The 24,013-nt window shown below is 39.6% G+C and overlaps 1 protein-coding gene across 1 annotated transcript in view; it reads left to right on the top strand.

Annotated features, from left to right (window-relative positions):
- Window positions 1–17,306, top strand: part of Uhrf2 (ubiquitin like with PHD and ring finger domains 2) — a 64,953-nt gene extending 47,647 nt beyond the window's left edge. Inside the window, exons 7-16 of the mRNA XM_055613756.1 lie at window positions 742–865; window positions 1,101–1,208; window positions 2,613–2,717; window positions 5,322–5,428; window positions 8,987–9,149; window positions 9,902–10,042; window positions 11,548–11,644; window positions 11,883–12,040; window positions 15,287–15,385; window positions 16,308–17,306. Of these exons, the coding sequence (XP_055469731.1) occupies window positions 742–865; window positions 1,101–1,208; window positions 2,613–2,717; window positions 5,322–5,428; window positions 8,987–9,149; window positions 9,902–10,042; window positions 11,548–11,644; window positions 11,883–12,040; window positions 15,287–15,385; window positions 16,308–16,454 (1,249 nt within the window). The 3' untranslated portion in view covers window positions 16,455–17,306. The remainder of the gene's footprint in view (window positions 1–741; window positions 866–1,100; window positions 1,209–2,612; window positions 2,718–5,321; window positions 5,429–8,986; window positions 9,150–9,901; window positions 10,043–11,547; window positions 11,645–11,882; window positions 12,041–15,286; window positions 15,386–16,307) is intronic.
- The last annotated feature ends 6,707 nt before the right edge of the window (window positions 17,307–24,013 follow it).

The raw sequence follows: 24,013 nt of genomic DNA, 5'->3' as shown, positions 1-24,013 counted from the left end.
ACACATGCACACACATACACATGCACACACATACATATGCAGACAAACACATGCACACACACATGCACACGCACACACACACACACACACACACACACACACACACACACACACACACTCACATCAGTTATTCCAGTTATTTCTGTATGTTGGTGTACCACAGTGTAAGTGTGAAGTTCAGGGAGCACCTTGAGGGGATTGTTTCTCTCCTTTCACCATGTGGGTCCTGGGGAGTGAGCTCAGGTCAGCCAGCTTGGCGGGGCCTTTTTAACTGAGTTATCTCACTGGGTCCTTGTATAGTTTTTTATTTTGAGAATTCTAATAACTTGTTTAGATAGAAAGTGTAGCCCTTGTGTATTTCACTATTGAACCTAGAATTCTTTTTTCTTTAGTTTTTATAGTAAGAATTTCAAATGAATATTTTATTTTATTATAATTAGTAATAAAAATTATGGTAACATTTGAACCTCACCCTCACACACACATTCCAGACTTTTGGCCTGAATTTCAGGGTGTGTAATATAAGATCTTGAAATCCTTTGACAGCCAAACAAGGATTTTTTTTTTTACTATCAGTTTTATCATGTGAATATTTTTGAAAAGTTTAAAATGTTAGTGACAGTTGGTGCTCTGTAGTAGAACCCAGTATATCTTAATACTTGTCCTAATGTAATAATTATTCTGCTACTGGTTTTAGTATGATATTACCAAATACTCTTTTTTTTTTTTAATTTCTTTAAGGTATTGTCCTTCCTGTAAAACCGATTCCAGTGAGGTTGTAAAGGCTGGGGAAAAACTCAAGATGAGTAAGAAGAAAGCAAAGATGCCATCCGCTAGTACTGAAAGCCGGAGAGACTGGGGCAGGGTAAAAAAGAGACTTCCTTTCACTCCCTTCAACAGTTCATAGTAAACAGTGCTTTAATATTGGTGGTCATAGTATAAAAGATTAAACAATTTAATTCAGTATTAGTGACAGTTAAATTGCATAAATAATGGTTTCATTCATCTGGTTATTTCATTTACATCTTACGAGAATTGGAAATCTTCAAAATATTTTTTATATAATCAATTTCTCAGACAGTTTATTTTGTGACTTCCAGGGAATGGCTTGTGTTGGTCGCACAAAAGAGTGTACTATTGTTCCTTCAAATCATTATGGACCTATCCCTGGGATCCCGGTTGGATCAACGTGGAGATTCAGAGTGCAGGTATGCCTTTACATTTGCTTAGTTAAAAGAGCACAGTTCGTATCATTAAAACTGAAGTGATGTTTACACTTGTTTTTAGTTATAAATGGGGCTCAACGAAGTAGCACATGTTATTCATTTGCTTGAGTATCTTTCCCCAGACATGATCAGACAGGAGAGTACCTATCAGAGTGAGGTGTCAGCTACGTGTTTTATCACTTCGCTTTATTGTTCTGTTTTGCATGGTATTAGAAGCTTTCTCAGGAAATTTTTTAGAAAAATTAATATTTGAAATAGTTTTAAGTTAATGTGGTAAATTCTTTAATGTCATTAAACTTTAGGCTTCCTTTTAAACATTTTCTTTGAGATTTTTCTTCAATAAATAGTGAGATAGTGAGCTGTTTAGTGCCAGTTAATCCAGGACTAAAATTCTTCACATTTCCCCATTTCTTCTAACTCTTACATTCTTTTCACTCTTCTTTGTCACTGTTCCCCCAGTCTTGGAGTGGTCATATAGATGTCCTACTTATGGCTGAGTTTTTAACAGTCATTTATTCTCAAAAGTTTGGCCATTAGGAGGGTCTGCAGTGAACACTGGCCACTATAGAGAAGAGACTTCTATGACAAAAGCCAACAGTTATTTAGAAGGCAGTTTTGTTGGTATATCATATCTATGTAGCAAAGCAATAATAGTAGCTTCTTTGAAGGATCTTTGACCTCCCCAGCCACAGGCTTTTGACCAGTTTATAATGTTAAGAATTGCTGTTTTCTAATGAAACCCAGAGCTTGTCTATATTGCTAGTCTTGCTAGCCAGCTTGCTCCAGGGATTCCCTGCCTACATTCTGAGGCAGGAATTATAGGCAGGCCACTGTACTACCCAAATATTGGCCTTCTTGCTTACATGGCACTAAGCCATCTCCTCAACCCAACTGAAAATTGCCCATATAAGGATCATTCTGAGCCATGCATGGTGCATCATGCCTCTGATGCCAGCACTTGGAGGGCAAAAGCAGAAGAATGGCTGCAAGTTCAAGGTCAGCTTGATAGTCATAGTGAATTCACTGCCAGTCGGGGCTAATTCATAGGGCTTTGTCTAGAAATAAGCAAAGAAGGATCATTGTCTTTATGATAGAGTGGATTTGAAAGAAGCAGAACAAGACAGTACAGAAGTGTCTGTCAGTGTGCAGATCTCAAAGCGGGATTGGGTGCTAGATCTGGAAAAGAACTCAGCACCTTCAGATTCTATTTGGGAAAACTAAAATGAGAAAGTGAACTCTAGGTAAAACATGGTTGGGCTTTAGAGTTTAATAACACAAGTAAAAAGCATTTGTCAGTCTAACTCATTTGTTACTCTTACTTGTATGTATTTTCCCAATTTCATACATATATAATGTATTTTATCATTGTTTTCTTTTCCCTTATAGGTGAGCGAAGCAGGTGTTCATAGGCCTCATGTTGGTGGAATTCATGGTCGCAGCAATGATGGAGCTTATTCTCTTGTGTTGGCTGGAGGATTTGCAGATGAAGTTGTAAGTTATGATAATGACTATTCTTTTGAACCTATCTTTATCATTTTTTAAAGAACAAAAGCTGTGTCAAAAATATATCAAATACTCTTTTTTTTTGCCTAGTTTTTGTTGATGTTACTGGTTCTATATAAGCTGTAAGATTAGCAGTGTTTTTTACATGTGATAGTTTAATGTAAGCTGATGGTAACTAATATAAAAAAGGAATATTCTCTGTGCAGTTCTTTTAAATTAAGCCTATTTCTAAATAATTGTACTTTCACAATAGCATTAGAAATTATACAGATAAAGCTGCAGTCAATGGTTATATATAGTGCTTGTATAAAGAAGTATGATTTGTGGGTCATATAGTATTGTGTGTTTTACAGGCACAGCAGAGTACTATGAGATAGCTTAAGGCATTATCTAGATAGTCTTGAACTAATCATGAGTTGGAAAACCTGAGATGAAGATTCTGGTCTGTGTGCTTAGGGTAATTTTAGGAATCCCTACAACAGTCTATTCTTAGGTACTTTCTTTGGCAGCTTGTGAGGTAAAATAGAAACTAGAAAATGGTGGAATAAGAATGGAACTCTGATCAGTGTGCAAGCCTAGAATGCACAAGACTATGGGTGTGACAGCAGGGCAGGAGTGTAGGAAATTCGATTACTTGGTGGTGGTGGTGGCATCATGTCCTTGAGCATGTATGGCTTTTTTGTATGCACTCTTTCTAGGCTACAGCCTTGCATAAGCTACTTCATGGCCTAAAAAGCACAACGTCAGGCTGGTCTTCTCTCCTCTGTGATAATAGAAAGCTTTGGTTGGTGTACTGATTGATGTGCAAATATGTTAGTGGCATGGTGCAGAATTTTAATCACAATTTGGTATTTGCTACTTGAAGATGTTCAGAATTATTTTTCTTCTGTTTAAAGCACCGTTTAGCTTAGATTGTGCCTATTCTGTCATATATATTCACTACTTTTTCTTTCTAGCACTCTCAGGATTATATTGACTGTTGTGGAGTCAATCCAGATACAGTGTGAAGGGTTGTTTCTCATCAGTTTAGAAGTATTGAGCAGTGTGTGGTGTCACATGCCTATCACCCCAGCACTTGGGAGGTGGAGGGAAGACCAGGAGTTCAAACTCATTCTTAGCTACACAGTAACTTTGAAACTAGCCTGAGCTGTGTCTCAAAACAAACAAAAGACAGAAAAAAGAAAAAGAAAAGTGCTCTGGGCCATTATACATGTATTTGTTTTGAGTTTCTTCAAATAGAATGCACACTAGATTAAATTTAACTCCTTTTTAAAAAAAATGGAGATCTTAAATATTTCGTTATCAATGTGACTTGAAGGTTGAGGGCCAGTAGAAGCGTTCATTCATTCGTTCGTTTGTTCATGCATAGACAGCGTTGTTCACTGTACAGCCGAAGGTGGTCACATGCTTGAAGTCTACTCGTCCTCTTTGCCTTTGAGAGTGCCGACTTACAGTGTGCGTATCTGCATCCTAAAAGCTCTTAGCACACGAGGGTAGTCAGGCTACAACCCAAGGCTTACACACTGGAATGGAAATAAACAACCTTTAAAGCATAAGAATTTAATAGAAAAACAGCACTGTCTTAAGCTTATTTACCCTGATCTGACATTGAAAGGGAATGCTGGGCCAGTGGATGAGGCACTTACACCAAACCTGGCTTCCTGAAGTTGATTTCCAGGGCCCACATGGTGGAAAGAGACAACTAACTCCTACAAGTTGTCCTCTGACCTTTAACTGTGGGCTGTGGCATGCGTATGCCCCACCACCAAATAAATTAATTAAAATAAATTTAAAAAGTCAAATCACTAGCCAGCTAGTATTGGTAGAATGAGTTATAGACTGATACTTTTCTCAGGGTATTTTGAGTTTTGAATTAGGTAAGATTTAGTTACCTAAATTTGTGGCTACCATGGAAAAGATTGTGTTGTTGGTTTTTCTAACATCTCCTTTGGGCATAGTTATCAAATTTAATAGATACTGCATTTGATTTTTAAATTATTTTCTAGATTTCTTTTTGATAATAGTAATCTTATTTTTAACCTGAGTGTACTATGGATAATTTCATAATATGAAATATGGAAAGCTTTCTATTCTATTAGAACTGTAAGGTGAAGCTTTTAGATAACTTTATAAAATTTATTTAATGCCCATGTCAAAATTTGAATATTCATCAGAAAAATCCTGGTGTAGATGATAGCCAAGAATTCCATAATGAAATGTTTTTGAAATTGGCATTGTCCATAAAGAATCTGCAAGTTGGTGTTGATAATGTCAGTTACCATTGAATTAAATAAAATGTTTCTAATCCATAAGTCCTTACCTTATAAAATGCTGTGGATTGCTTGGATACTTACACAGCATAAGAAAAACTATGTTTGAAGATTTTGGAAACTGTAACTTTGAAGCAAAATCTTCAGACCAAGTAATAAAACTTGAAGGTATACTGCACAGGTGATTACATTTTGCTCTATTGTGTCACATTCTCTGAGAAACATGTCAGTAACATCTTAACCTAATGTTCTGACTCTAAAGTGAGAATTGGGGGAGTTATACTCAGGTTTAAGTATCTTACCGTAAACTCTTTCCCTGTAGGACCGAGGTGATGAGTTCACGTACACTGGAAGCGGTGGTAAAAATCTTGCTGGTAATAAAAGAATCGGTGCACCATCGGCTGACCAGACACTAACAAACATGAACAGGTGCTGCTCTAAAGACTGTGTAGTCTGGAGGTTACGTGAAACTTTGATCCCAGCACTATAGCTTGTTATTTAAGTGTTACAGCAAAATCTTCAACTAGGAGTTAAAGTTGAAATTAAAATTCTATTGGTTTTTTTTATGCTGTTAATTTTTAAGTGGTATAATTTCCCCCTTACTCGATACCTGTGCCAAACATTTGAAACATATTCACACCTTTAAAGGAAGGGAACTTCTGTGATTTAAGGGACATTGGAGGTAAGGTGGCAGTTTAGTACACTATAAGTCAGCATATGATCTTCTTTGTGACAAGTTTGACTTAGAGGTGAGCACGGTAAGTGAAAAATCAGTCTGTACTCGATGCACTTTTGGGATTTTTATTAATAAAATGACCTCGTGTGCTCTTTTTGAACTAAAGTTCCTTAATACATTACAAAAGATCCACCTTCCATTGACTTTTAATATCAGACATTCTTACTACCACACGATAGAAAATTTAATTCTCAAATATTTTATTTTGTAAATGCAGTGATGTAAACAATAAATAACTCAAACCCCAGGTAACAAAGAATGTTTTATAACTTGTCATAGTAAAAATTTTGTACACTATATAAAAGTTAAGATTTTTTAAGTGTCCTATAAAAAACATTTTAGCATTGAGTAAAATCATTAAATTTTTCACTGAGTATAAAGCCCTAAGTTTTAAATAGTGTCCCTTTAACTTCTTATTACCATGTCAAATAAAGAATATACCAGTGTTATTTCAAGACTTTATTGCATACCAGGTTATGTAGAACCTTGTTTTCATATTTTATATATTATTTCTGGCAGTAGGATTATTCTACTGAACTAGCAGAGGAGACAGGTCAGAGTGGCTGGTGAATTCTCATAGGAGTACAATCCCTTGCGCTCCTTTTTCTACAGAGAAGGCAGCTTTAAGAGGAATGACCTGAGAAGTCAGAAATAGCCTGACCCATTTTTGTCAGTGAACATGCATCTTAAATTAACAATGGCTTTTTAAGTTGCAATGTAGGAGAATTACATTTTTTGGTCATAAGACTATTTTGTTTTATTGAAATTTCTTAACTACCCATACTTGGAATAAACATGTTACATTCCTTTAAAATTTTTGCAAAGTTCAATAAGTAATATTATGTGTCCTTAGAAAATGGTGGGCAACAATGTTTGCTGTAAAATCAAGTAGACTGAAAACAATTAGAACTGACTTGTCTTAGAGCCACGTAAGCCACCAGTTGGTTACTTTAGTCACTGAACTGTGTGTACCCTGCTGTTTTAAGTCTTCTGAAGAAGTATATTCTATATGAACACGAGAAATGAAGTGAAAGGCCTGTAGTTTAGTCCCCAAACACACTCTTTACCACGTAGCGTATGATACAGTGCATTCTTGCTTCTCTGCTAAGAGGAAGTTTGACACCTTCTTCCTTCTGAGCAGTGCCTGTTTCTTCCCAGCTCTTCTACTTCAGAAAGTGAGGAGGACATTTAGGTATCCCAGCTGTCCATTATGTCAGGGCCATCGGAGGCCACTGGTGCTGGAGTTATATACAAAAATAAAAGAACTTTATTGCCTTTGTTTTGCCTTGTTTCGTTCTTCAGACTCCTTTCACATTTTTCAGTAGTCTGTAAACTTATGTGAAGCCAGAACTGAGCTGACAGTGCCCTTTAGTGATGGCAGTAATTATGATTAATGGCACTTGTGAACTTTAAAGTATGTCAGCCGGTGATGTGATAGTAGAGTTTATTGTACCTCCTTAAAAAGACGCTGATCATTTCACAGGTGTTCCGTATAAGATCCAACAATAACTCTACTTAGATTGCTATATTTTCGTAATTAAAAAAATTTTATTTTATATGTATGGATATTTTTCCTGCATGTTTGTCTGTGTGCCAACCATGTGTGTGTCTTGTGTCTGAGGAGGCTAGATGAGGATATTAGATGGTTGTGAGCCATGTGGGTATATTTTATCCTACCTCCTAGTGCTTTAAAATATCTCCCCATTAGGTAGAAGATAATTTTAGCAAGCAGAATTTTGTACACAGCTGGAAAAGTTACACTCCATTTACCGTAAGAAGATGACTGTGAAGCCAGGCATGGTGATGCACGCCTGTAATCCCAGCACTCAGGGAGGCAGAGGCAGGTGGATCTCTGTGAGTTGGAGGACAGCCTGGTCTACAAAGTGAGTTCAGGCCAGCCAAGGCTACACAGAGAAACCCTGTCATAAAACCAAAAAAAAAAAAGACTGTGTTTAAGAGATTCCTTGTCATAACGTAGTCACAGTCTACAAAAAAAGAAATATACCCAAAAAAGTATTTTATATCATAATCTGATTTTATCAGATGGGCTATTTATGTGCATGTGTATTTGTATGTGTGTGTGAAGGGTCTTTCACTGACCTGGAATTCACCGAGTAGGCTGGGCTGATGGGGAAGGCCCAGGGCTCTACATGTTTTTATGTGACAGCATTGGGGTATAAGCACACTTTACTACACTAGTAATTTTTAAAATATAATAATTTTATTAATTCTTTGAGATCTTAACACATGCACACAATGTATTTTGATTATATTTGCTCAGCGCTCTCCCTGCGAGCTCCTCTCAGGTCCATTCCCAGTTCCCCTGTACCTTCCCAACTGTATGTTGAGTCCAGTATGTGCTACCCGTATATGTACTTGTGGTCATGACCTAGAATGTTTTATGGAGGTTCTAGGAATGAAAACCTAGCTCTTCCTGCTTACAAGGCAACTGTTTACCTATTACATCAACTCAGTTTTAACCCTCATGTGTTAGCAATGTTTTTCTTTCACTGAGGTTAGGAAGTAGGTAGGTATCTTAAAGAAATATCTCAACTTGGGTAAACTGCTATTTTGAGAACTAAATGTCCTTCAGAGTTGATAAAACATCTGATATACTCAGTGATTCACTACTACATGCTTGGGGAAGCTTCAACCAAGACATGTTCTTTTGATACACTTGAACTTAGCCTTCGGTGAAGACCTGTAAAGAATATTCTAGTGTCACACTTTTTCTTAATCTCCTTCAGACTTTTCAGAATTTCTGCTGTCTGGAATGTGGAAAATCTAGAAAAGCCATTTGTACCTTGCTGACAAATTTATTTTTCTGGATTTCTTTCTACATTATTCCAGCAATTTACCTCACTTCATCAAAAATTAACTCTTAAAGCAATCACTTGCTTTAGTTTTCCAACATTCTCCCTCTTTTCAACAAGCATTATTTTAAGCAAATTCCATGTATTTCTAGTTGTTTTCTATTATACGTGGCACAGATGTTATTACTTTCAGAAGAACCCTACAGGCTCTCTGAGAACCAATCCCCTGGCTTGGGGGTGACATCAGAAAACTGATTTGTCTTCTCTGCTGGTGGGGGAAAGCATAATCCTATTGTCTGGAATAATATGGAAAGAATCATAGAATCTTAATCTTCAGGTAAGGCATAATTTACCTTTTAATTGAGCTAATGCCTCGATTATATATTTGGAGAAAGATTGCTTGGTGCTTGGTATAAAGCTTTGTTTTATCTTTTTTAGGGCATTGGCCCTAAACTGTGATGCTCCATTGGATGATAAAATTGGAGCAGAGTCTCGGAATTGGAGAGCTGGTAAGCCAGTCAGAGTGATACGCAGTTTTAAAGGGAGGAAGATCAGCAAATATGCTCCAGAAGAAGGCAACAGATATGATGGCATTTATAAGGTGCTCTATCTGGCATGACATCTCCTTGGTCATTCTGGGGCTTTTAAGACATGATTACCACAGTGATCCACTCTGGGTGGGCTAGAGAGAAGATAGGCTGTTTAGTTGGTATTTCCACTTTTTCTACAAATGTAAAAGATACATGAAGTGAACTTTTAATTATAATATTCTGCAAAGGGCTTTGAAATTCCTAAGGTAGAGTTATAATTTGGCCACAAGTGGCTTTTCTTTATTTCCTGTTTGGCACAGTAGGGCCCTAAGCCATGGCTTTTACACTCTGGGCAAGCACTCTACCCTAGTCCCAAGTTTCTTTTTTAAGTATATTGTCTGTATGATAAAACTGTGTAACTAATTTGACTGCTATATATCTTGGCTACTATGTATCTTTTAAAAATGGTTTTAATTTTAATAATTATAATAGATTTTTAAAGGCATTATGGCATTAAAAATGGATTTGTGTCCTTGAACTAAAAAATAAGGAAATCATTGACCACCATTTTCCTTTACATAATTTGCAAAATAAAATTCTGGTAATGTGTTACTATTATAGTAATTTATAGTATTATATCCTTGTATGAGAACTGTCTACGCTTGTAACAATGTGTTAGTAATAGTCTTGACTTTTATTTACTGTTCTTAACAGAGCAATTATCTTTTGAGGTTGCATTTAATTATGGCAGATTTATTTAAACTTTATGTTCAGTTAGTCCAAACCTTAGATTTCAATGTAATACTGAAATACTATTATACAGGTAGTAAAATACTGGCCAGAGATTTCATCCAGCCATGGCTTTTTGGTTTGGCGTTATCTTTTGAGAAGAGATGATGTTGAGCCTGCTCCCTGGACCTCAGAAGGAATAGAACGATCACGGAGACTATGTCTGCGATTGCAGGTTAGATCCCCTTGGCCTGTACTGCTCGTGTGTTACAAGAATGTACAGCTGTGTCCGTGCCTTAACCTTATGCTGCACATAGCAATTAGCCAGTACGCCGTGAGAGGTAGAGTACACAAGGATGCAGAAGGAAAACAGACAAAGGGTGGCTTCTTGTGTATCACGCTTGGAAAAAGCTAGATTGTCAGTGAAAAACAGCATATTCTTAATTCTGTTTGGAACTAGGTTGAAGGTTTTTGTTTTGTTTTGTTTTTTTGGTAGAGGCCGAAGGGTAGGTGGTGGCTCATAGAGTGTTCCACTGTTTACCCTTCTCACTCTTCCTTATTCCTTTTCCTTCTCCCCTACAAATCTGCTTTCCAAACTTGAGTTTGTTATCTTTTTCCCCTTAGCACATCTCTGATGTGAACCCATGAAAGGTGCATATTGGTTCCATATGAATGTGGATGGTGTGGCTACATTCCCCTTCGTAGGCTATATATGCTGCACTTCGTCACTCATACTGTCATCGAGCGTGTGGCTTATGTTCATCTCCCATTGTCCCCATCAGTGGTTCTTCCCATGAAGCCAGGCAGCAGTGTCTTTTCACTTGGCTCTGTCCGGCTACATGTGGGCCCTGAGACTGTGGGCAGTGTCTGACGACTATGCAGTTGACTGTGTACCCTTGAGTGCATGTCTGCTTCTGTTCTTGTCTTGTTAACTCCTGGGAATGATTGTTTAAGTCAGATCTATCAGCTGTTAAAACAACCAGAATGATTTTTCTGTAATTTTTTTAAATTGCCAAATCCATTGACAAAGGTTTTTAGATCCCAGTGTTCAGAGCTTTCATTGATCAAGTAGAATAGATTGGAAGCTAAGAAGAAGCATCAAAGTGTGCTTCTACTGTGCTGTGACAGTAGTAATGTTTTGAAGCCAGAAATACACTGAGCTTTAAGCATGAGCCTTAGCACAAAGTCATGCATTCCCTTTAAAATAGGAATCAATAAAGGGTAAGAGGTAGAGTGTGCCCCTGCAAATCTAACCTTTAGGTGATAGAAAATTTATTTGGTTCCGTTTGGTTTTCTAAAATCTCCTTCCTTCCCATAATTTTGGTAAATGAGATTTTTGCCATATATTTTTATTTGAGATTCAAGCCAAAATTTTCATCTTGTCTATTTGAATATCAGTTCCTGTGTTCCATATTTGTTCCTCACTTCATACCTAGTTTCTCTTTCTCTTAAAATTTTCAAGCCACCAACAAAGCATGTGAAGATTTTCTTCTTCCCTTAGATCAGAAGCTGAGATCATCAAATTATACAATGGAGCTTTGTAGCAGTTAAAGCTGCAAGGCTTAAGTAGAATTTGAGGTTTTATTCTCTTCTGCCCTTTGAATTTTGTGTGTATTTGCTTTATGTAAGTGTGGAGAAAGTATAGGCAACTGCTCTGTCCCCTCTAAAAATTTCCCCTGGATCTCGAGCCTCTCCCCCTTGAAATTTAAATCAGCATTGTCTCTTTTCATCTCTCACCAGTATCCAGCAGGTTACCCCTCAGAGAAGGAAGGGAAGAAGACAAAGGGACAGTCAAAGAAGCAGACCAGTGAAACCACCAAAAGGCCAACTTCAGATGGTCAGTAGCAATCACAGAACATATATAGTAATAACACAGTAAAGAGGAATATAGAGAGAGGATAAATTGAGGGGGTCATAAGCAATTAGAGTAAAACTGGTTGGGGTGTTATCAGCAGCAAGTATTCTAGACTTGAGAGAAAGCTGCTCCATGTGGCATGGAGCATCTTCCTCCTGAGCATCACTGGTACTGTGCAGAACTGTGGAAGTCCACTGACATGTTTTACAAATACACCTAGATGAGTGTGCAAGTGCCTCCAAAGTATTGAAGACATCAGATTCAACAGAAGCAGTTGAGGCTTTCCAACTCACCCCTCAGCAGCAGCGCCTAATCAGAGAAGACTGTCAGAACCAGAAGCTGTGGGATGAAGTGCTTGCATCTCTTGTAGAAGGACCGGTATGTAAAGTTTTTCTTAAATAACGATGTTCTGATTTAAAAAATGGAAACAATGATCCAGGCATGGTGTCACATGCCTGTAATATCCAGCACTCAGGGAGGCAAAGACAGGCTGATCTCAGTAAGTTCCAGGCCAGCCTGGTCTACAAAGTGAGTCTAGGATAGCCAAGACTACACAGAGAAACCCTGTCTTGAACAACCCCCCCCCCAAAAAAAAGGAAACAATGATTTTTACAAGTCATCCTAAACTTTTATCTTATTTTTAATTCATTTCCTTGACCTTTCAGAAATAACGGGAGTCAATAAATTTAAACACCTGTAAATTTATTTTATACTTTTTAGATACTAGTTTTTAATCTGAATTAATTAACTTACATTGAGGTGCTCTTTTGGAGCAGAATTTTGAGTTGTAAAACGCAATCAACTGAATTTAAAACTCAGCAGAAAAGTTTTTTGTTATAATATAGTTCAGAGATATCTTACAGTGTAAGTCTTAAATAGTTCGTATGTTTTTCAAAACTTGTTTGTTCAACTTTGAAGTAAACAGTCTTGATCTATTTAAATATTTTTCATTGGGGATTGGAGAGGTGGCTCTGTGGTTAAGAGCCTGTAGTGCTCTTGAAGAAGACACAAGTTTGGCTCCTAGCATCCAATTTGGGCAGTTCACAACCACCTATAATTCCATCTCTTGAGGGCCATTGCCCTCTGAACAGCTGTGGGCACCTGCCCTACACAGGCACAGATACCCCACCCCACCCACACATGCAAATATACACATAATTTTAAAGGATTTTAAAAAATCAATTTATCTTTCTATTTATTTAAGACATCTTGGTTTTTGTAATCATTAAATTTTAAAGTGTTACATGCCTTTAATCCCAGCACTCAAGAGGCAGAAGCCTGTGAGTTTGAGGCCAGCCTGGTCTAAAACATATCAAGTTCTAGGACGCCAGAGCTACATAGAGAGACACTGTTTAAAATAGTAATAATAATAATAATAAATGAAAAAGCTTCAAATGGGAACTGTGTGTCCATTTCATTTACTATTTCTTCTTTTGTTAATCTGATCTTTTGTGTGTAATGTTTTCATTTTCTTCTTTCTAAAGTAGTACGATGCACAGCTACTGTGAGTCATCTAGATAAATTATACTTTGTCACCTCTTTCGAGCTTTTTCCTTCCTTTGTTGCCTTTATTTCCTTTTATTGCAAAGCTAAAGCTTCTCATGTGTCTGAAGTAAGTAAAGTAAGGGGTGTCTGTATCACATGTAACATGGAAGGACTCTTAGGATTGTTTCGCCCTGTTAATTGAGAGATCGTTAACATTATTGCATTAAACTTGTAAGAAAAGACTATGGAATACTGTTTAGCTTTATATCAGAAATCCCCGTTTCTTTGCTTTTAAATGTGATGGTATCTTGGGTTAGCATTGGTAAAGTGAGGTGAGGCTTAGATATTTTTAAATAGCCCAAATGCAGTGATTTTGTTCCATGAGAGGGATAACTTGCTTTTTAGGCAAGTGACCCAGATGAAAAGAGAGTCTGCTAGACTGTTTTTTCACTTAGGCCACGCTAAAGTACATCAGTTGTTAGTCATAACTTAGTTGAACAGTTGGATCTATCGGGAAGGCTACAGCTGATTAGTGTTGGTAACTTCAGTAAGCTACTGTTAAGGTAGGCATTGACACAGCAGTGGTTAGATTGTGGGAAAAGCCACCTGCCTACACAAGACTGTGTCGTATTTATTGTCCTGTTCTTAATATGACCTAAGATGCTGCATCCAGTTATTACGACCTGACAGCTAGTGATCACTAGTTAACCGACATCAGCATTTTTTTTAAATATTAAAACACCACTTAACATCAAGACATCTTTTTAAATGTAACATTTGTTGGTGTTCTAATTTGAATACCCCATTATTACTATAAGTAACCAAATGGAGGCTCATCCTTATGTTTGAAAACCACCCTGTTTCTGGTGTAAAAGACACAACTCAGCCAAGCATTGTGTGTGCATGTTTAATCCCAGCACACGGGAAGCAGAGGCAGAAGCAGGAACTCACAAATCTCTGTGAGTTCTAGTCTAGCCTAGGCTACATAGTGAGACCTTTTCTTAAAAAGAAAGACATACACAACCAGGGTAAGTTGGAACTAATGATGGCTTTTGATGATAACAGAGAATCCATTTGCTAATGTTTAAATGAATACTGTCCCCTAGAAAATAACACAGTATGGTGGTGCACGCCTGTAATCCCACACTCGGGGAGGCAGAGGTGGGTGGATCTCTGTGAGTTTGAGGCCAGCCTGGTCTACAAAGTGAGTCCAGGACAGCCAAGGCTACACAGAAAAACCCTGTATTGAAAAGAAAAACAAAACAAAACAAAAAAAACTACTGCTGATAATACATGATTTGGAAGTTGAGGCAAAACAGTATACAGCATCTTAGCTTCCAGTTTCTTGTGACAGTGGAGACTAGTTATTGCCACGTGCTTTTGAGTTTCAAAAAACTGTAGTTAGTAACGGGAAAAGACTTAAGTACCTAATGTGCTGGAATCTGCAGTGGAGCACACAGAGCGAAAAGGACATCAGTACTGCATGGCCCTGTGATAAACTATCTGTGTTTTCTGTTTTGTTACGGTGTGGGCCAGTGGTATACCACTGAACTCTACCCTTCCTTGGCGTGTGTGTGTATCAGAGTACTTCTGGAGGTTGGAGGACAACTCTTGGGAGTTGGTTCTCTTTACACCATGTGGTTCTCAGTGGTGAGTCTCAAGTCGTCAGGTTCAACATCAAGCTCCTTTTTTTTCTGCTTGAGCTTTCTGGCTGCCCCCAACTCCCCCCACCCCCACCCCTTTAAGTAAAAAATATAGGTTCATGGCGGCACATCCTGTTACCCCGGCACTCAAGAGGCAGAAGCTGCAAGTATACTGAAACTGTTTTCTACATAGTTTGAGGCCTAATCTGTGGTAGGAAAGACTCCCTCTCCTCTTTGTCTAGCACAATACCCAAAACACAAGCAAAAAAAATAAAATAGTTATTACTGCTAGACTGGAAAGTTTTGAGAGCCTTTGATAAAGTTTCCTTAGTTTCTTTCATTTAGGTTTGTTTACCTTAGGAAGTCACTAATTGCTTTTCTTAGTAGAGAGCATGTTAAATGTGACTAAGACAGATTTTCCGCCATCATTTAGAATTCATGATTATATTTTGAGCCTCCAATCTTTTCTTCTTTCTTCCTTTTGGGCACCTTGTAGAATTTTCTGAAAAAATTGGAACAGTCTTTTATGTGTGTGTGCTGCCAAGAACTGGTTTACCAGCCTGTTACAACAGAATGCTTTCACAACGTCTGTAAGGTAAGTTCAGATCCACTTTCCCTTGGTAGGTCTGACGGGGCGCGGTGGGTGCCACCTGATAGTTATGGGCCTTTTATTAGTTAGAAAACTTTTATTACATCTCGATGGTAAATGCGTTGTGAAATTCCCTAATAACAAAGATTCCCGTGCATACAGCTGGAGGTGTTCTACTGTGCTTGGGATTGAGGAAGGATTGGAACACAGTAAGAGGCCACAGTGTGTGAGCATGTGTTTTCCAAACTGTCCTGCAAACTGAGAGAGTTACATGCATTTAATGAGAAGTCAGAATGCTTACATTGAGTATTGTACCGTTGGTGCAGTAAAAGAGGAAAATAGAGCTTTAGGTAAGCCAGGATTAGAAGCTTGCTGTGCCAAGTGTGATTTTGTGTACTGATTTAAATTCGGAACTTCGGTTTCTTCTGTGAAATGGATATATCTTCTTTATACATGTTCTTGCCTAACCACACATCAGTAAGCTCTGGATTAGTACAAGTAAGCTTACTTCAGACTACCTATTACGTTTAATGATTTGACAACATGAATTTTCATTCTGAGCAGCAGAATCTTAATTTTTTGTCTTTGGGATTCTTTCAGGATTCAATCCAGCCTTAAAGGTTAAGATAATGGGAAACATGCCTGCTATGTAGCACTCACTTTACTAGATGAGGAAACTGAGGCACAAGCTGCTTCAGTCTTTTACCTGAAGTCTCACAGTATGTGTTAAGTAAAGCTAAGCCTGTAGACAGTATAGTACAGATTCAGGCCTTCAGAATTGCTCAGCCTAGACCTTTCTCTTGTAACGAGCAGGAAGTATCTCGTTTTTTAAGAACATAACTTGTTGAGAGACTTTTCCATATTACTGAAGTTGTTTTCTCCCTCCATCGCCCTCTCCTTGTGTGCTTTTTATTTATTTTTACCTCAGGATTGTTTACAACGCTCCTTCAAGGCCCAGGTTTTCTCCTGCCCTGCTTGCCGGCATGATCTTGGCCAGAATTACATCATGATTCCAAATGAGACCCTCCAGACTCTACTTGACCTTTTCTTCCCTGGCTACAGCAAAGGGCGGTGATCTGTGTGCTTCTGGGTTATTTCTGGTGGCTTTTTGGACAATACCGAGTCTGAAATGAGTGGAGAGGGTAAAACAATGGTGGACTGTGTCTCTCGTCTGGAAGCAGCTGCTGCTCTTTCCCTCAGCCATCCTCCTGTGTGTGTAGTAGTAAGAGGCCCATTCTCAACTGTCTTTTAGATATCAAAAGGTAGTTCTTCTCAGTAACAACTAATTTTAATGAATGAAGAGTCAAAGCCTCCACTGTAGTTGATACCCAATTATGATTTATTTTGCAACTACCTCAGGACAGAAAAGATTTATGGGGATTTTAAAAATCATTGACTAATTAGTTACATGAGATTTTAGCTACACACTGCCTCCCAAATATTAGTTGTGCCTGTTTCTTGTAATTTGCTTTTCCAGGAAAGCAGACAGATGAGATTGTTGGAATGAATGCAGCTTCTGTAATATGCATACTACTTTTTTTTAAATGTCTCTATTTCCATCACAGTGTGTGTTTTGCAAGAACAGGTTCACTTTTTAACTCATTTGTGATTTCCATTGTGGTTTTTTTCTGGTGTTTTATGCAAATTGACTACTAATGACTAATGAGAACAATATGAATGCATTGTTGCTGCATTAGTGTAATGTGGTGTGGTTTTGCAATGACCGAGGTGTCAGAAGCTCTAGTTGTAAATGTTCATGGAAAGCCACTTCTGTCCTAGTCTGGCACAATTAGTAGTTCCTACTAGTGGTTTCCATCTGCAGTGCTGGCTTTTGAAAAGACTGAAATTGCTTCACATTGTGATCCTACATTTTATATTCACTATATTCCTTAAGAGTATACCTTAATAAATATTTTATGATCAGAAATGATGCATTTAGCTTTACTTGTTTACATTCTTCTGGCTTGTTCAGTGGATTTTTGTAAATTTAATTTTCAGTTTTCATTGTGTCTTATTGAAAGGAACAATTTCCCTCTGACTTTGGTATGAGAGCTAGAATGAAGTCTGACCCAGTAAGGACACATTTCATCTTTGGTGTAATTGTAACTGAGGATTATTATTGAAAAGAACATGCTGACTGTTCTGATACTCACTTACTTTTTAAAACTAGGGAGGATCATCCTGAGTGAGGTATCCCAGAAGCAGAAAGACACACGTGGTATACACTCACTTATAAGTGGATATTAGATATATAATATAGGATAAACATACTACAATCTATACACCTAAAGAAGCTAAGCTAGAAGGAGGACTCTGGGAAGATGATCAGTCCTCCCTCAGAAAGGCAAACGGGACAGACATTGGAAGAGGGAGAAAACGGGAACAGGACGGGAGCCTACCACAGAGCCTACCACAATCTGAAAGATTCTACCCAGCAGGATATCGAAGCAGATGCTGAGACTCATAGCCAAACTTTGGGCAGATGGCAGGGAATCTTATGAAAGAAGGAAGGGGAGATAGAAAGACCTGGAGGGGACAGGAACGCCACAAGGAGAGCAACAGAACCAAAATATCTGGGCAAAGGAGTCTTTTCTGAGACTGATACTCCAAACAAGGACCATGGAGATAACCTAGAACCCCTGCACAGATGTAGCCCATGGCAGCTCAGTCTCCAAGTGGGTTCCATAGTAATGGGAACAGGGACTGCCTCTGACATGAACTCAGTGGCTGGCTCTTTGATCACCTCCACCCAAGGGGGGAGCAGCCTTACCAGGCCACGGAGGAAGACAATGCAGCCAGTCCTGATGAGACAGGGTAAGCTAGGGTCAGATGGAATGGAAGGAGGTCCTTCCGTATCAGTGGACTTAGAGAGGGACATGGGAGGAGATAAGGGAGGGAGTGTGGGATTGGGAGGGGTTATATCTGGGACACAAAGTGAATAAACTGTAATAAAAAAAGAATAATAGATTTTTTAAAAAAGAAAAATAAATAAAAGTTTTATTTTTGCTTACAGCTATGTGTGTGCATGTACGCAGGTTCCTCAGAGACCAGAAAAGAGGATCAGGTCCCCTAGAACTAGAGTAACAGGTGGTTATGAGCCACCCAGTATGAGTGCTGGGACCTGAACAGCAAGTGCTCTGACCTGCTGAGCCCTCTCCTCCTCCTCTGTTATATGCAGCTTTTATCTTTTTTTTTCCTTGGTATTTTGAGTGCTACTTCATATTTCAGAAAGTGGGTCAAATACACAGATGTCTACACGCATCTGTTGTCAACAATTTGTTAAATATTATTGAATATTGTTATTGAATATTCAATACAAATATTGAAAGTTTATATTATTCACTTGCATATTCTTTTTGAGACAAGGTTTCACTATGTAGCTCTGGTCAGCCTGGACTTCACTAAGTAGATCAGGCTCGTTTGGAACTCAGAGATCTGCCTTCTTCTTTCTCCTGAATGCTGGGACGTGTGTGTGTGTGTGTGTGTGTGTGTGTGTGTGTGTGTGTGTGTGTGTGTGTGTGTAATCCTTCCAACCATTAAGAGACAGATAGCTGCCTTGCAGTAAGCCTGGGTAATTGGAGTCCAAAATTATAATCTGTACTTTGATCCTGTGTGATAGAAAACTAGGTTTTGTCTTATGCTCTGCTACATTCAGTTCAAAGTAAGTTTCTGGTATCATGTGGTATCATGATTAGTTTGTGACAGGCTATTGAATTTGCCAATAGGTTGGAGTGTTTGTTTTGTGTGTTCCCACATCAGCTGTCAAAGATGTCCCACTCACTTGCCAGTCTAGTGGGGCCATTTTCTCAAGTAAGTTCCCTCTTCCAAAATGATGCTAGCTTGTTTTTTCTACTGGCAAATTGAATAGCCTGTCCAGCCATCTCTTATGGAGAGTATTTTCTTCACTGTCTTTTGAAATAGCCTCTCTTAATCGATTAAAACATCTGGATGTTCTGTCTGAGGGAGTTTTTATTCCTCATAGTTTCTGTGTTGAGAAGCACGTTAACTCTTCCTTCCGCCTGATTTTTCATGCCTGACTTTTAAAGAAAGCCTGTGACTGGCCCTGTGGCTGCTCAGACTCCCAGCAGCAGGCATCAGCTGGGATAAAGCCCTTGGCGGCTGGGGAAAGATGGAAGGACTTGGAGGGCACAGGAACCTCACAAGAAGGCCAACAGAGACAGCCAACCCAGTCCCATAGGGGCTAGCACTTCAGTTTTTAGAGCAGTTTTAGGTTTGCAGAACTGAACAGAAAGTACCCTGAGCTCCCTGCAGCTGGATCCCCATCTTTCCATTCAATCCCTATTTTTAATACAAATGTTGGTTCATTCTTAATTCCTGAAATTCATAACAGAATAAAGCTCATCCACTTTTGTTTTACATTCTGTTGAATTCAGAAGAATTATAAGCACTCTCCAACTCTATTTTGATTTACTTATTTAAGCTTGTATGTTGTTTATTTAGTGGGGCTGTCGATTGAACCCTGGTTCTCAATTTAATGCCAGGTAACGGCTCTGAGCTACAACCCCAGCACAACAGCTCACATTTTAGAGCTTAATTTTTAACGGAAAAACAAGGCATCTTCCTTGTGGAATTAAATTGAAATAATGTTTTATGGATTTAAACAAATATCTCTTCAGGAACAGTGATAGAAAAGAAAGGGCTGCTTTACTGGTTTATCTAACAAAGCTCATCGATACACCATCATTAAAAAATAAAACAAAAACTCACTGCTTTTATGGAAAAATCTTTGCCAGTTCTTTGGTACCAGATCCTGTCTCCTGTCATGTTTTCTGAGAAAACCGGTGATCTGGGAGCAGAAATCTAACTCTGAAATAGATATTCTCACTCTGGGAAGTGGGGGAAGCTCCAGGCGACATGGTTCTGAAGTTCAAGCTTGGCAGCATGAGGCAGCAACAGCTGGGAGACACTCTTGAATAGGGACTAAGTATATCAGGGTCCCAGGAGGAACAGAACAGACAGATTTACGAAAAGGGATTCATTGCATGAGCTTATACAGGGGCTGGGTAGTCTCAGTGGCTCAGAACTCAGGCGCTGCTCCATACTCAGCAGTTTCAGTGTGCTGCTCACCGCCTGGAAGATGCCTGGAGAACCACTCACTGTTCTTCAGTCCGTTCTGGAAGGCTGAAATGCTGGATGTGGCAGCAGCTACAGCCACAAAGTGCATGAGTCATAGAAAGGAACAAAGGTGGCCAGGCTGAATAGAACTGCTTCACATCTGGGCTTCTGATGGGAAGCATTGCCCCTACTTCTTCCTGGAAATGCCCTCAAAGATCTGCCAGGGGCAGGTCTCTTAGTTGATTTTCAGATCCAGTCAAGCTTGACGAGGAGTAATAATGGGTGAGATGAAGCAGTCAGTGAAGTTGGATGGGAATCAAATTAACAAGAAGAAAGAGGAAGGGAAAAAGAAATCACATGATCAAAAACCTTAAGGCCCCCTGTACCCCTAGGTAGTATTGCACCCTGGGTTTCTATTGACAACCCTGGGTCCCCTTCACCAACCCTGCTCTCAGGGATCACTGCCCTGGTTTAGTTTTCAACATCAAGCACCTGTCTTTGGCATCCTTAGTCTTGTCCTCAGATTTGGACTCCTGCCCTTGCAATTGTATTATTTGTCTGGTAGATAACCTGTTTGGGGGAAGGGTGCAGGAGAGATGTTTTCTTGACTTGATTCAGGTAGGATTAAGCCTAGGTGACCAAAATGCACAATATCAGCACCTCATTTGGAGCAGCTATGGAACGCCTCAGGCGAGTCAAAAGGGTCTTTTGTCAAAGTAGTAAGATTGACCTTGAAGGGCTGGCCATGTAGTTCAGAAGTTAGAGGGCTTGCCTAGAATGTGCAAGGAAGGCCTTCAGCTAGATCCCCAGGACTCCAGCACCATCCCACCCCACGCCACCTCACAAATCAACACAGGACAAAAATTTAACCTTTAAAGACCCATCCGTTGAAGACCTAGTGTTCCAGTGGTTTACCTGGAAGAGGGATATGATATATTCAATAACAAATAAATGGTTTCTTGGCCAAATACAGGATTAGTGTCCCTTTCTGGGTGTAAAGGCCACCCAAGACAAGCTTTATGGAAAGCAAAATGTCAGCACTTTTGACAGTCTGCATGGCATTGGGCCAGATATTGGATCTTGGATGTTTCCAAGGCATATGGATTTCATTGTTTGCATTATGAGCCAGAGTACTTGTATCCTGCCAGATGAGGACCATTCCTAGATGGTACTGGAGCCCAGGGCATGAGGAGACAGAGGACTCCCAGTTCATAGGACACAGGCACAGGCCTTTCATAGACTCCTAGTCTAAAACTGCTCAAAGGCACATTTAGACAACTTTGTCCTTAATGCAGCTCTATTGTACCGCTAAAAATAGCTGCAGGGCTGGACATTAGGATATGTGTTTTACCAGAATAAGCAAAACTGGTTTTAATTAGGGGCGTATCCTACACAAAGCCAGAGGCTTTCTTCAAGGCTTGGTGTTTCTGTGCCTAACTTAAAAAGAGCTGTTCACAGCAGATGCTGCAAGTGCTGGTTTCCATGAGCATGACTCAGGATCATCCCTTAATTCACAAGATGTTAGTTCTAAGTGAACACAGCATAGGAAGCCCTCACTCAACGCTAGGAATCCAGTGAGGACTGAGATACAGTCCTGTTCTCACTTGCTCTGTGAAGCAGAAAGACAACCGAATAATTAACAAACACCTTTTTTTAAAAAGGAAGGAACAAGCGGCGGGAAGATGGAAGATAAAGTCTCCCATTTCTCAGGGATTCGAGGAAGACCTTTAGAAGGTGCTGAGATATGGGAAGCAAACAGGAGCCAAGCAAAATATTGTGGGATTGGGGCAGTGTTCCAGGTGGGAAATCCCCTACAGGCCAAGACCCAGAGGTGGAGGAGGACCAGCCTAGCATGAGGTAAACATAGGAGAGGTATGACAATGCAGGATGAATGGCTACTTGCTACATTCTGAAGACAAATACAGATAGCTGGCTGGGGAAAAATGACCTTAGCAACCATCTGCAAGCACTTTAGCGAAGTAGAACACAGCTGTTGGTTCCGTTTATTTTTCACATGCTGGTGCTTCCACGGAAGGGACTGCTGTGTTCAGATGCTCGCCCACGCTCAGAAAATGGTTTCCCGCTCAGCAAAGGCAGGCTCTTCAGGTCTGCTGTTGCTATGGTAGCCTAGACTCCCATTTGGCTGTTAGGCACTAAAGCTAGGTTCAAATTCTGCCTTTCCCCGTGACCAAGTGTGTGTGTGACCTCCGGAATCTCTGCGTAGTTTGCTAGGGTCAAGTGTGATTGTTTAGATACTCACTACCTAAAAAGTGCTCAATAGCTATTATTTAAATTATTAGTGGAGGAAAAGAGAACCAGGGACTCCATTGCTTTGGTTAGGCTAAAACAAGTTTTTCTATATGCTTTTTATGTGTGAGATGATATGGACTCTGGCAGAGAATTCACAAGAGCACACAAACCTTCTGTTCAGGTCACTAGCATGAAGCATTAAGCTGAGTGATGGAGTAAATTGTTGGGGTGATCCACCTGAAGGATGGTAAAACCAGGTAAAGAGCGTCACCACCATACCTTGTAACTGTGAGGTAAGAGCATCACAAGTCATTGCCACTTTGGGGATGACTTATTTGTGGCAGGTAGGCTAGCTGCCCACCTCAAACTCATCTTTTCCGTTTCTTAAGTTAATAAACATTTCATCTTGGACACCCAGCATGCCCAGATAGAATGCTCCGTAGTTAGCAGTTAAGGGTCTTGCTAAAAAGTAATCAGAACTTATTGAGTGGAACTGTTTGGAAAGCTTTTCAAGAGAAGATGGGATCTGCCTTTTGCTTTTTGTCCCCACCACCCACCCCTTTTCTTGTCTAGCTGGCATATAAGATGCCTCAATATAGAGCAGCCATCTTAAAGTCATAAGGTGTATGGACTGTATGCAAAAGATACTGAAGAGCATCTTTGAAGGATTGCTGCATCCAGAACAGCTTGGTCCTCTAAACCTAACTGAGGTGACAAGGGAATGAAGAAAGGACAGACATATGGACAGACACAGCTGGATTGGGTGTGTCTGGGATTGGGTGGGCCACGCTTGTGCGGATGAGGTGGCACTAACTGCATAAAAACTTGGAATTTCAGCAACTTTGTCATGCTCAGCACGAGAAGGAGTTGGTTTGTCTCAGTAGGTCTTTGTAGGGAACAGTATCAGGTTGCAGTCATCCAGGAGAGGGAAGCTGTGACTGCTACTTTCTATACACACATGCCAGCACAAGAACCAAGAACTCTTTGCCAATTTTGAGCTTGACATGGGTAAGGCTTTGCCACTTCCCACGAGCCTCAGGCACTGGTCCTTGTCAATAACACAATTTACTTAAGACTTCATCCACCCCTTCTGTGTTCACTCAAGTCTTGCCCCCTCCCCACAAAGGACCTGTGAGCCTTTGGCTTGTTACCTCCGGGCGCACTGCTAAGTGAGCCTTCCGTAAGAAACTGCACTTCTGTAAGTTGGGGTCAAGTTGCACGTGGCCTGTGATGAAAAGAGCTAGAGAGACCTTCTCTGGTAAACAGGCTGCATAGACTGTCCTTAGCCAATCAAAAGCAAGAGTGATC

The sequence above is a fragment of the Psammomys obesus genome, unplaced genomic scaffold, assembly GCF_907164565.1.
Source record: "Psammomys obesus unplaced genomic scaffold, mPsaObe1.curated_primary_1811, whole genome shotgun sequence".
In the NCBI taxonomy this organism is placed as follows: Eukaryota; Metazoa; Chordata; class Mammalia; order Rodentia; family Muridae; genus Psammomys; species Psammomys obesus.
This window is presented reverse-complemented; position numbering and strand designations above follow the sequence as displayed.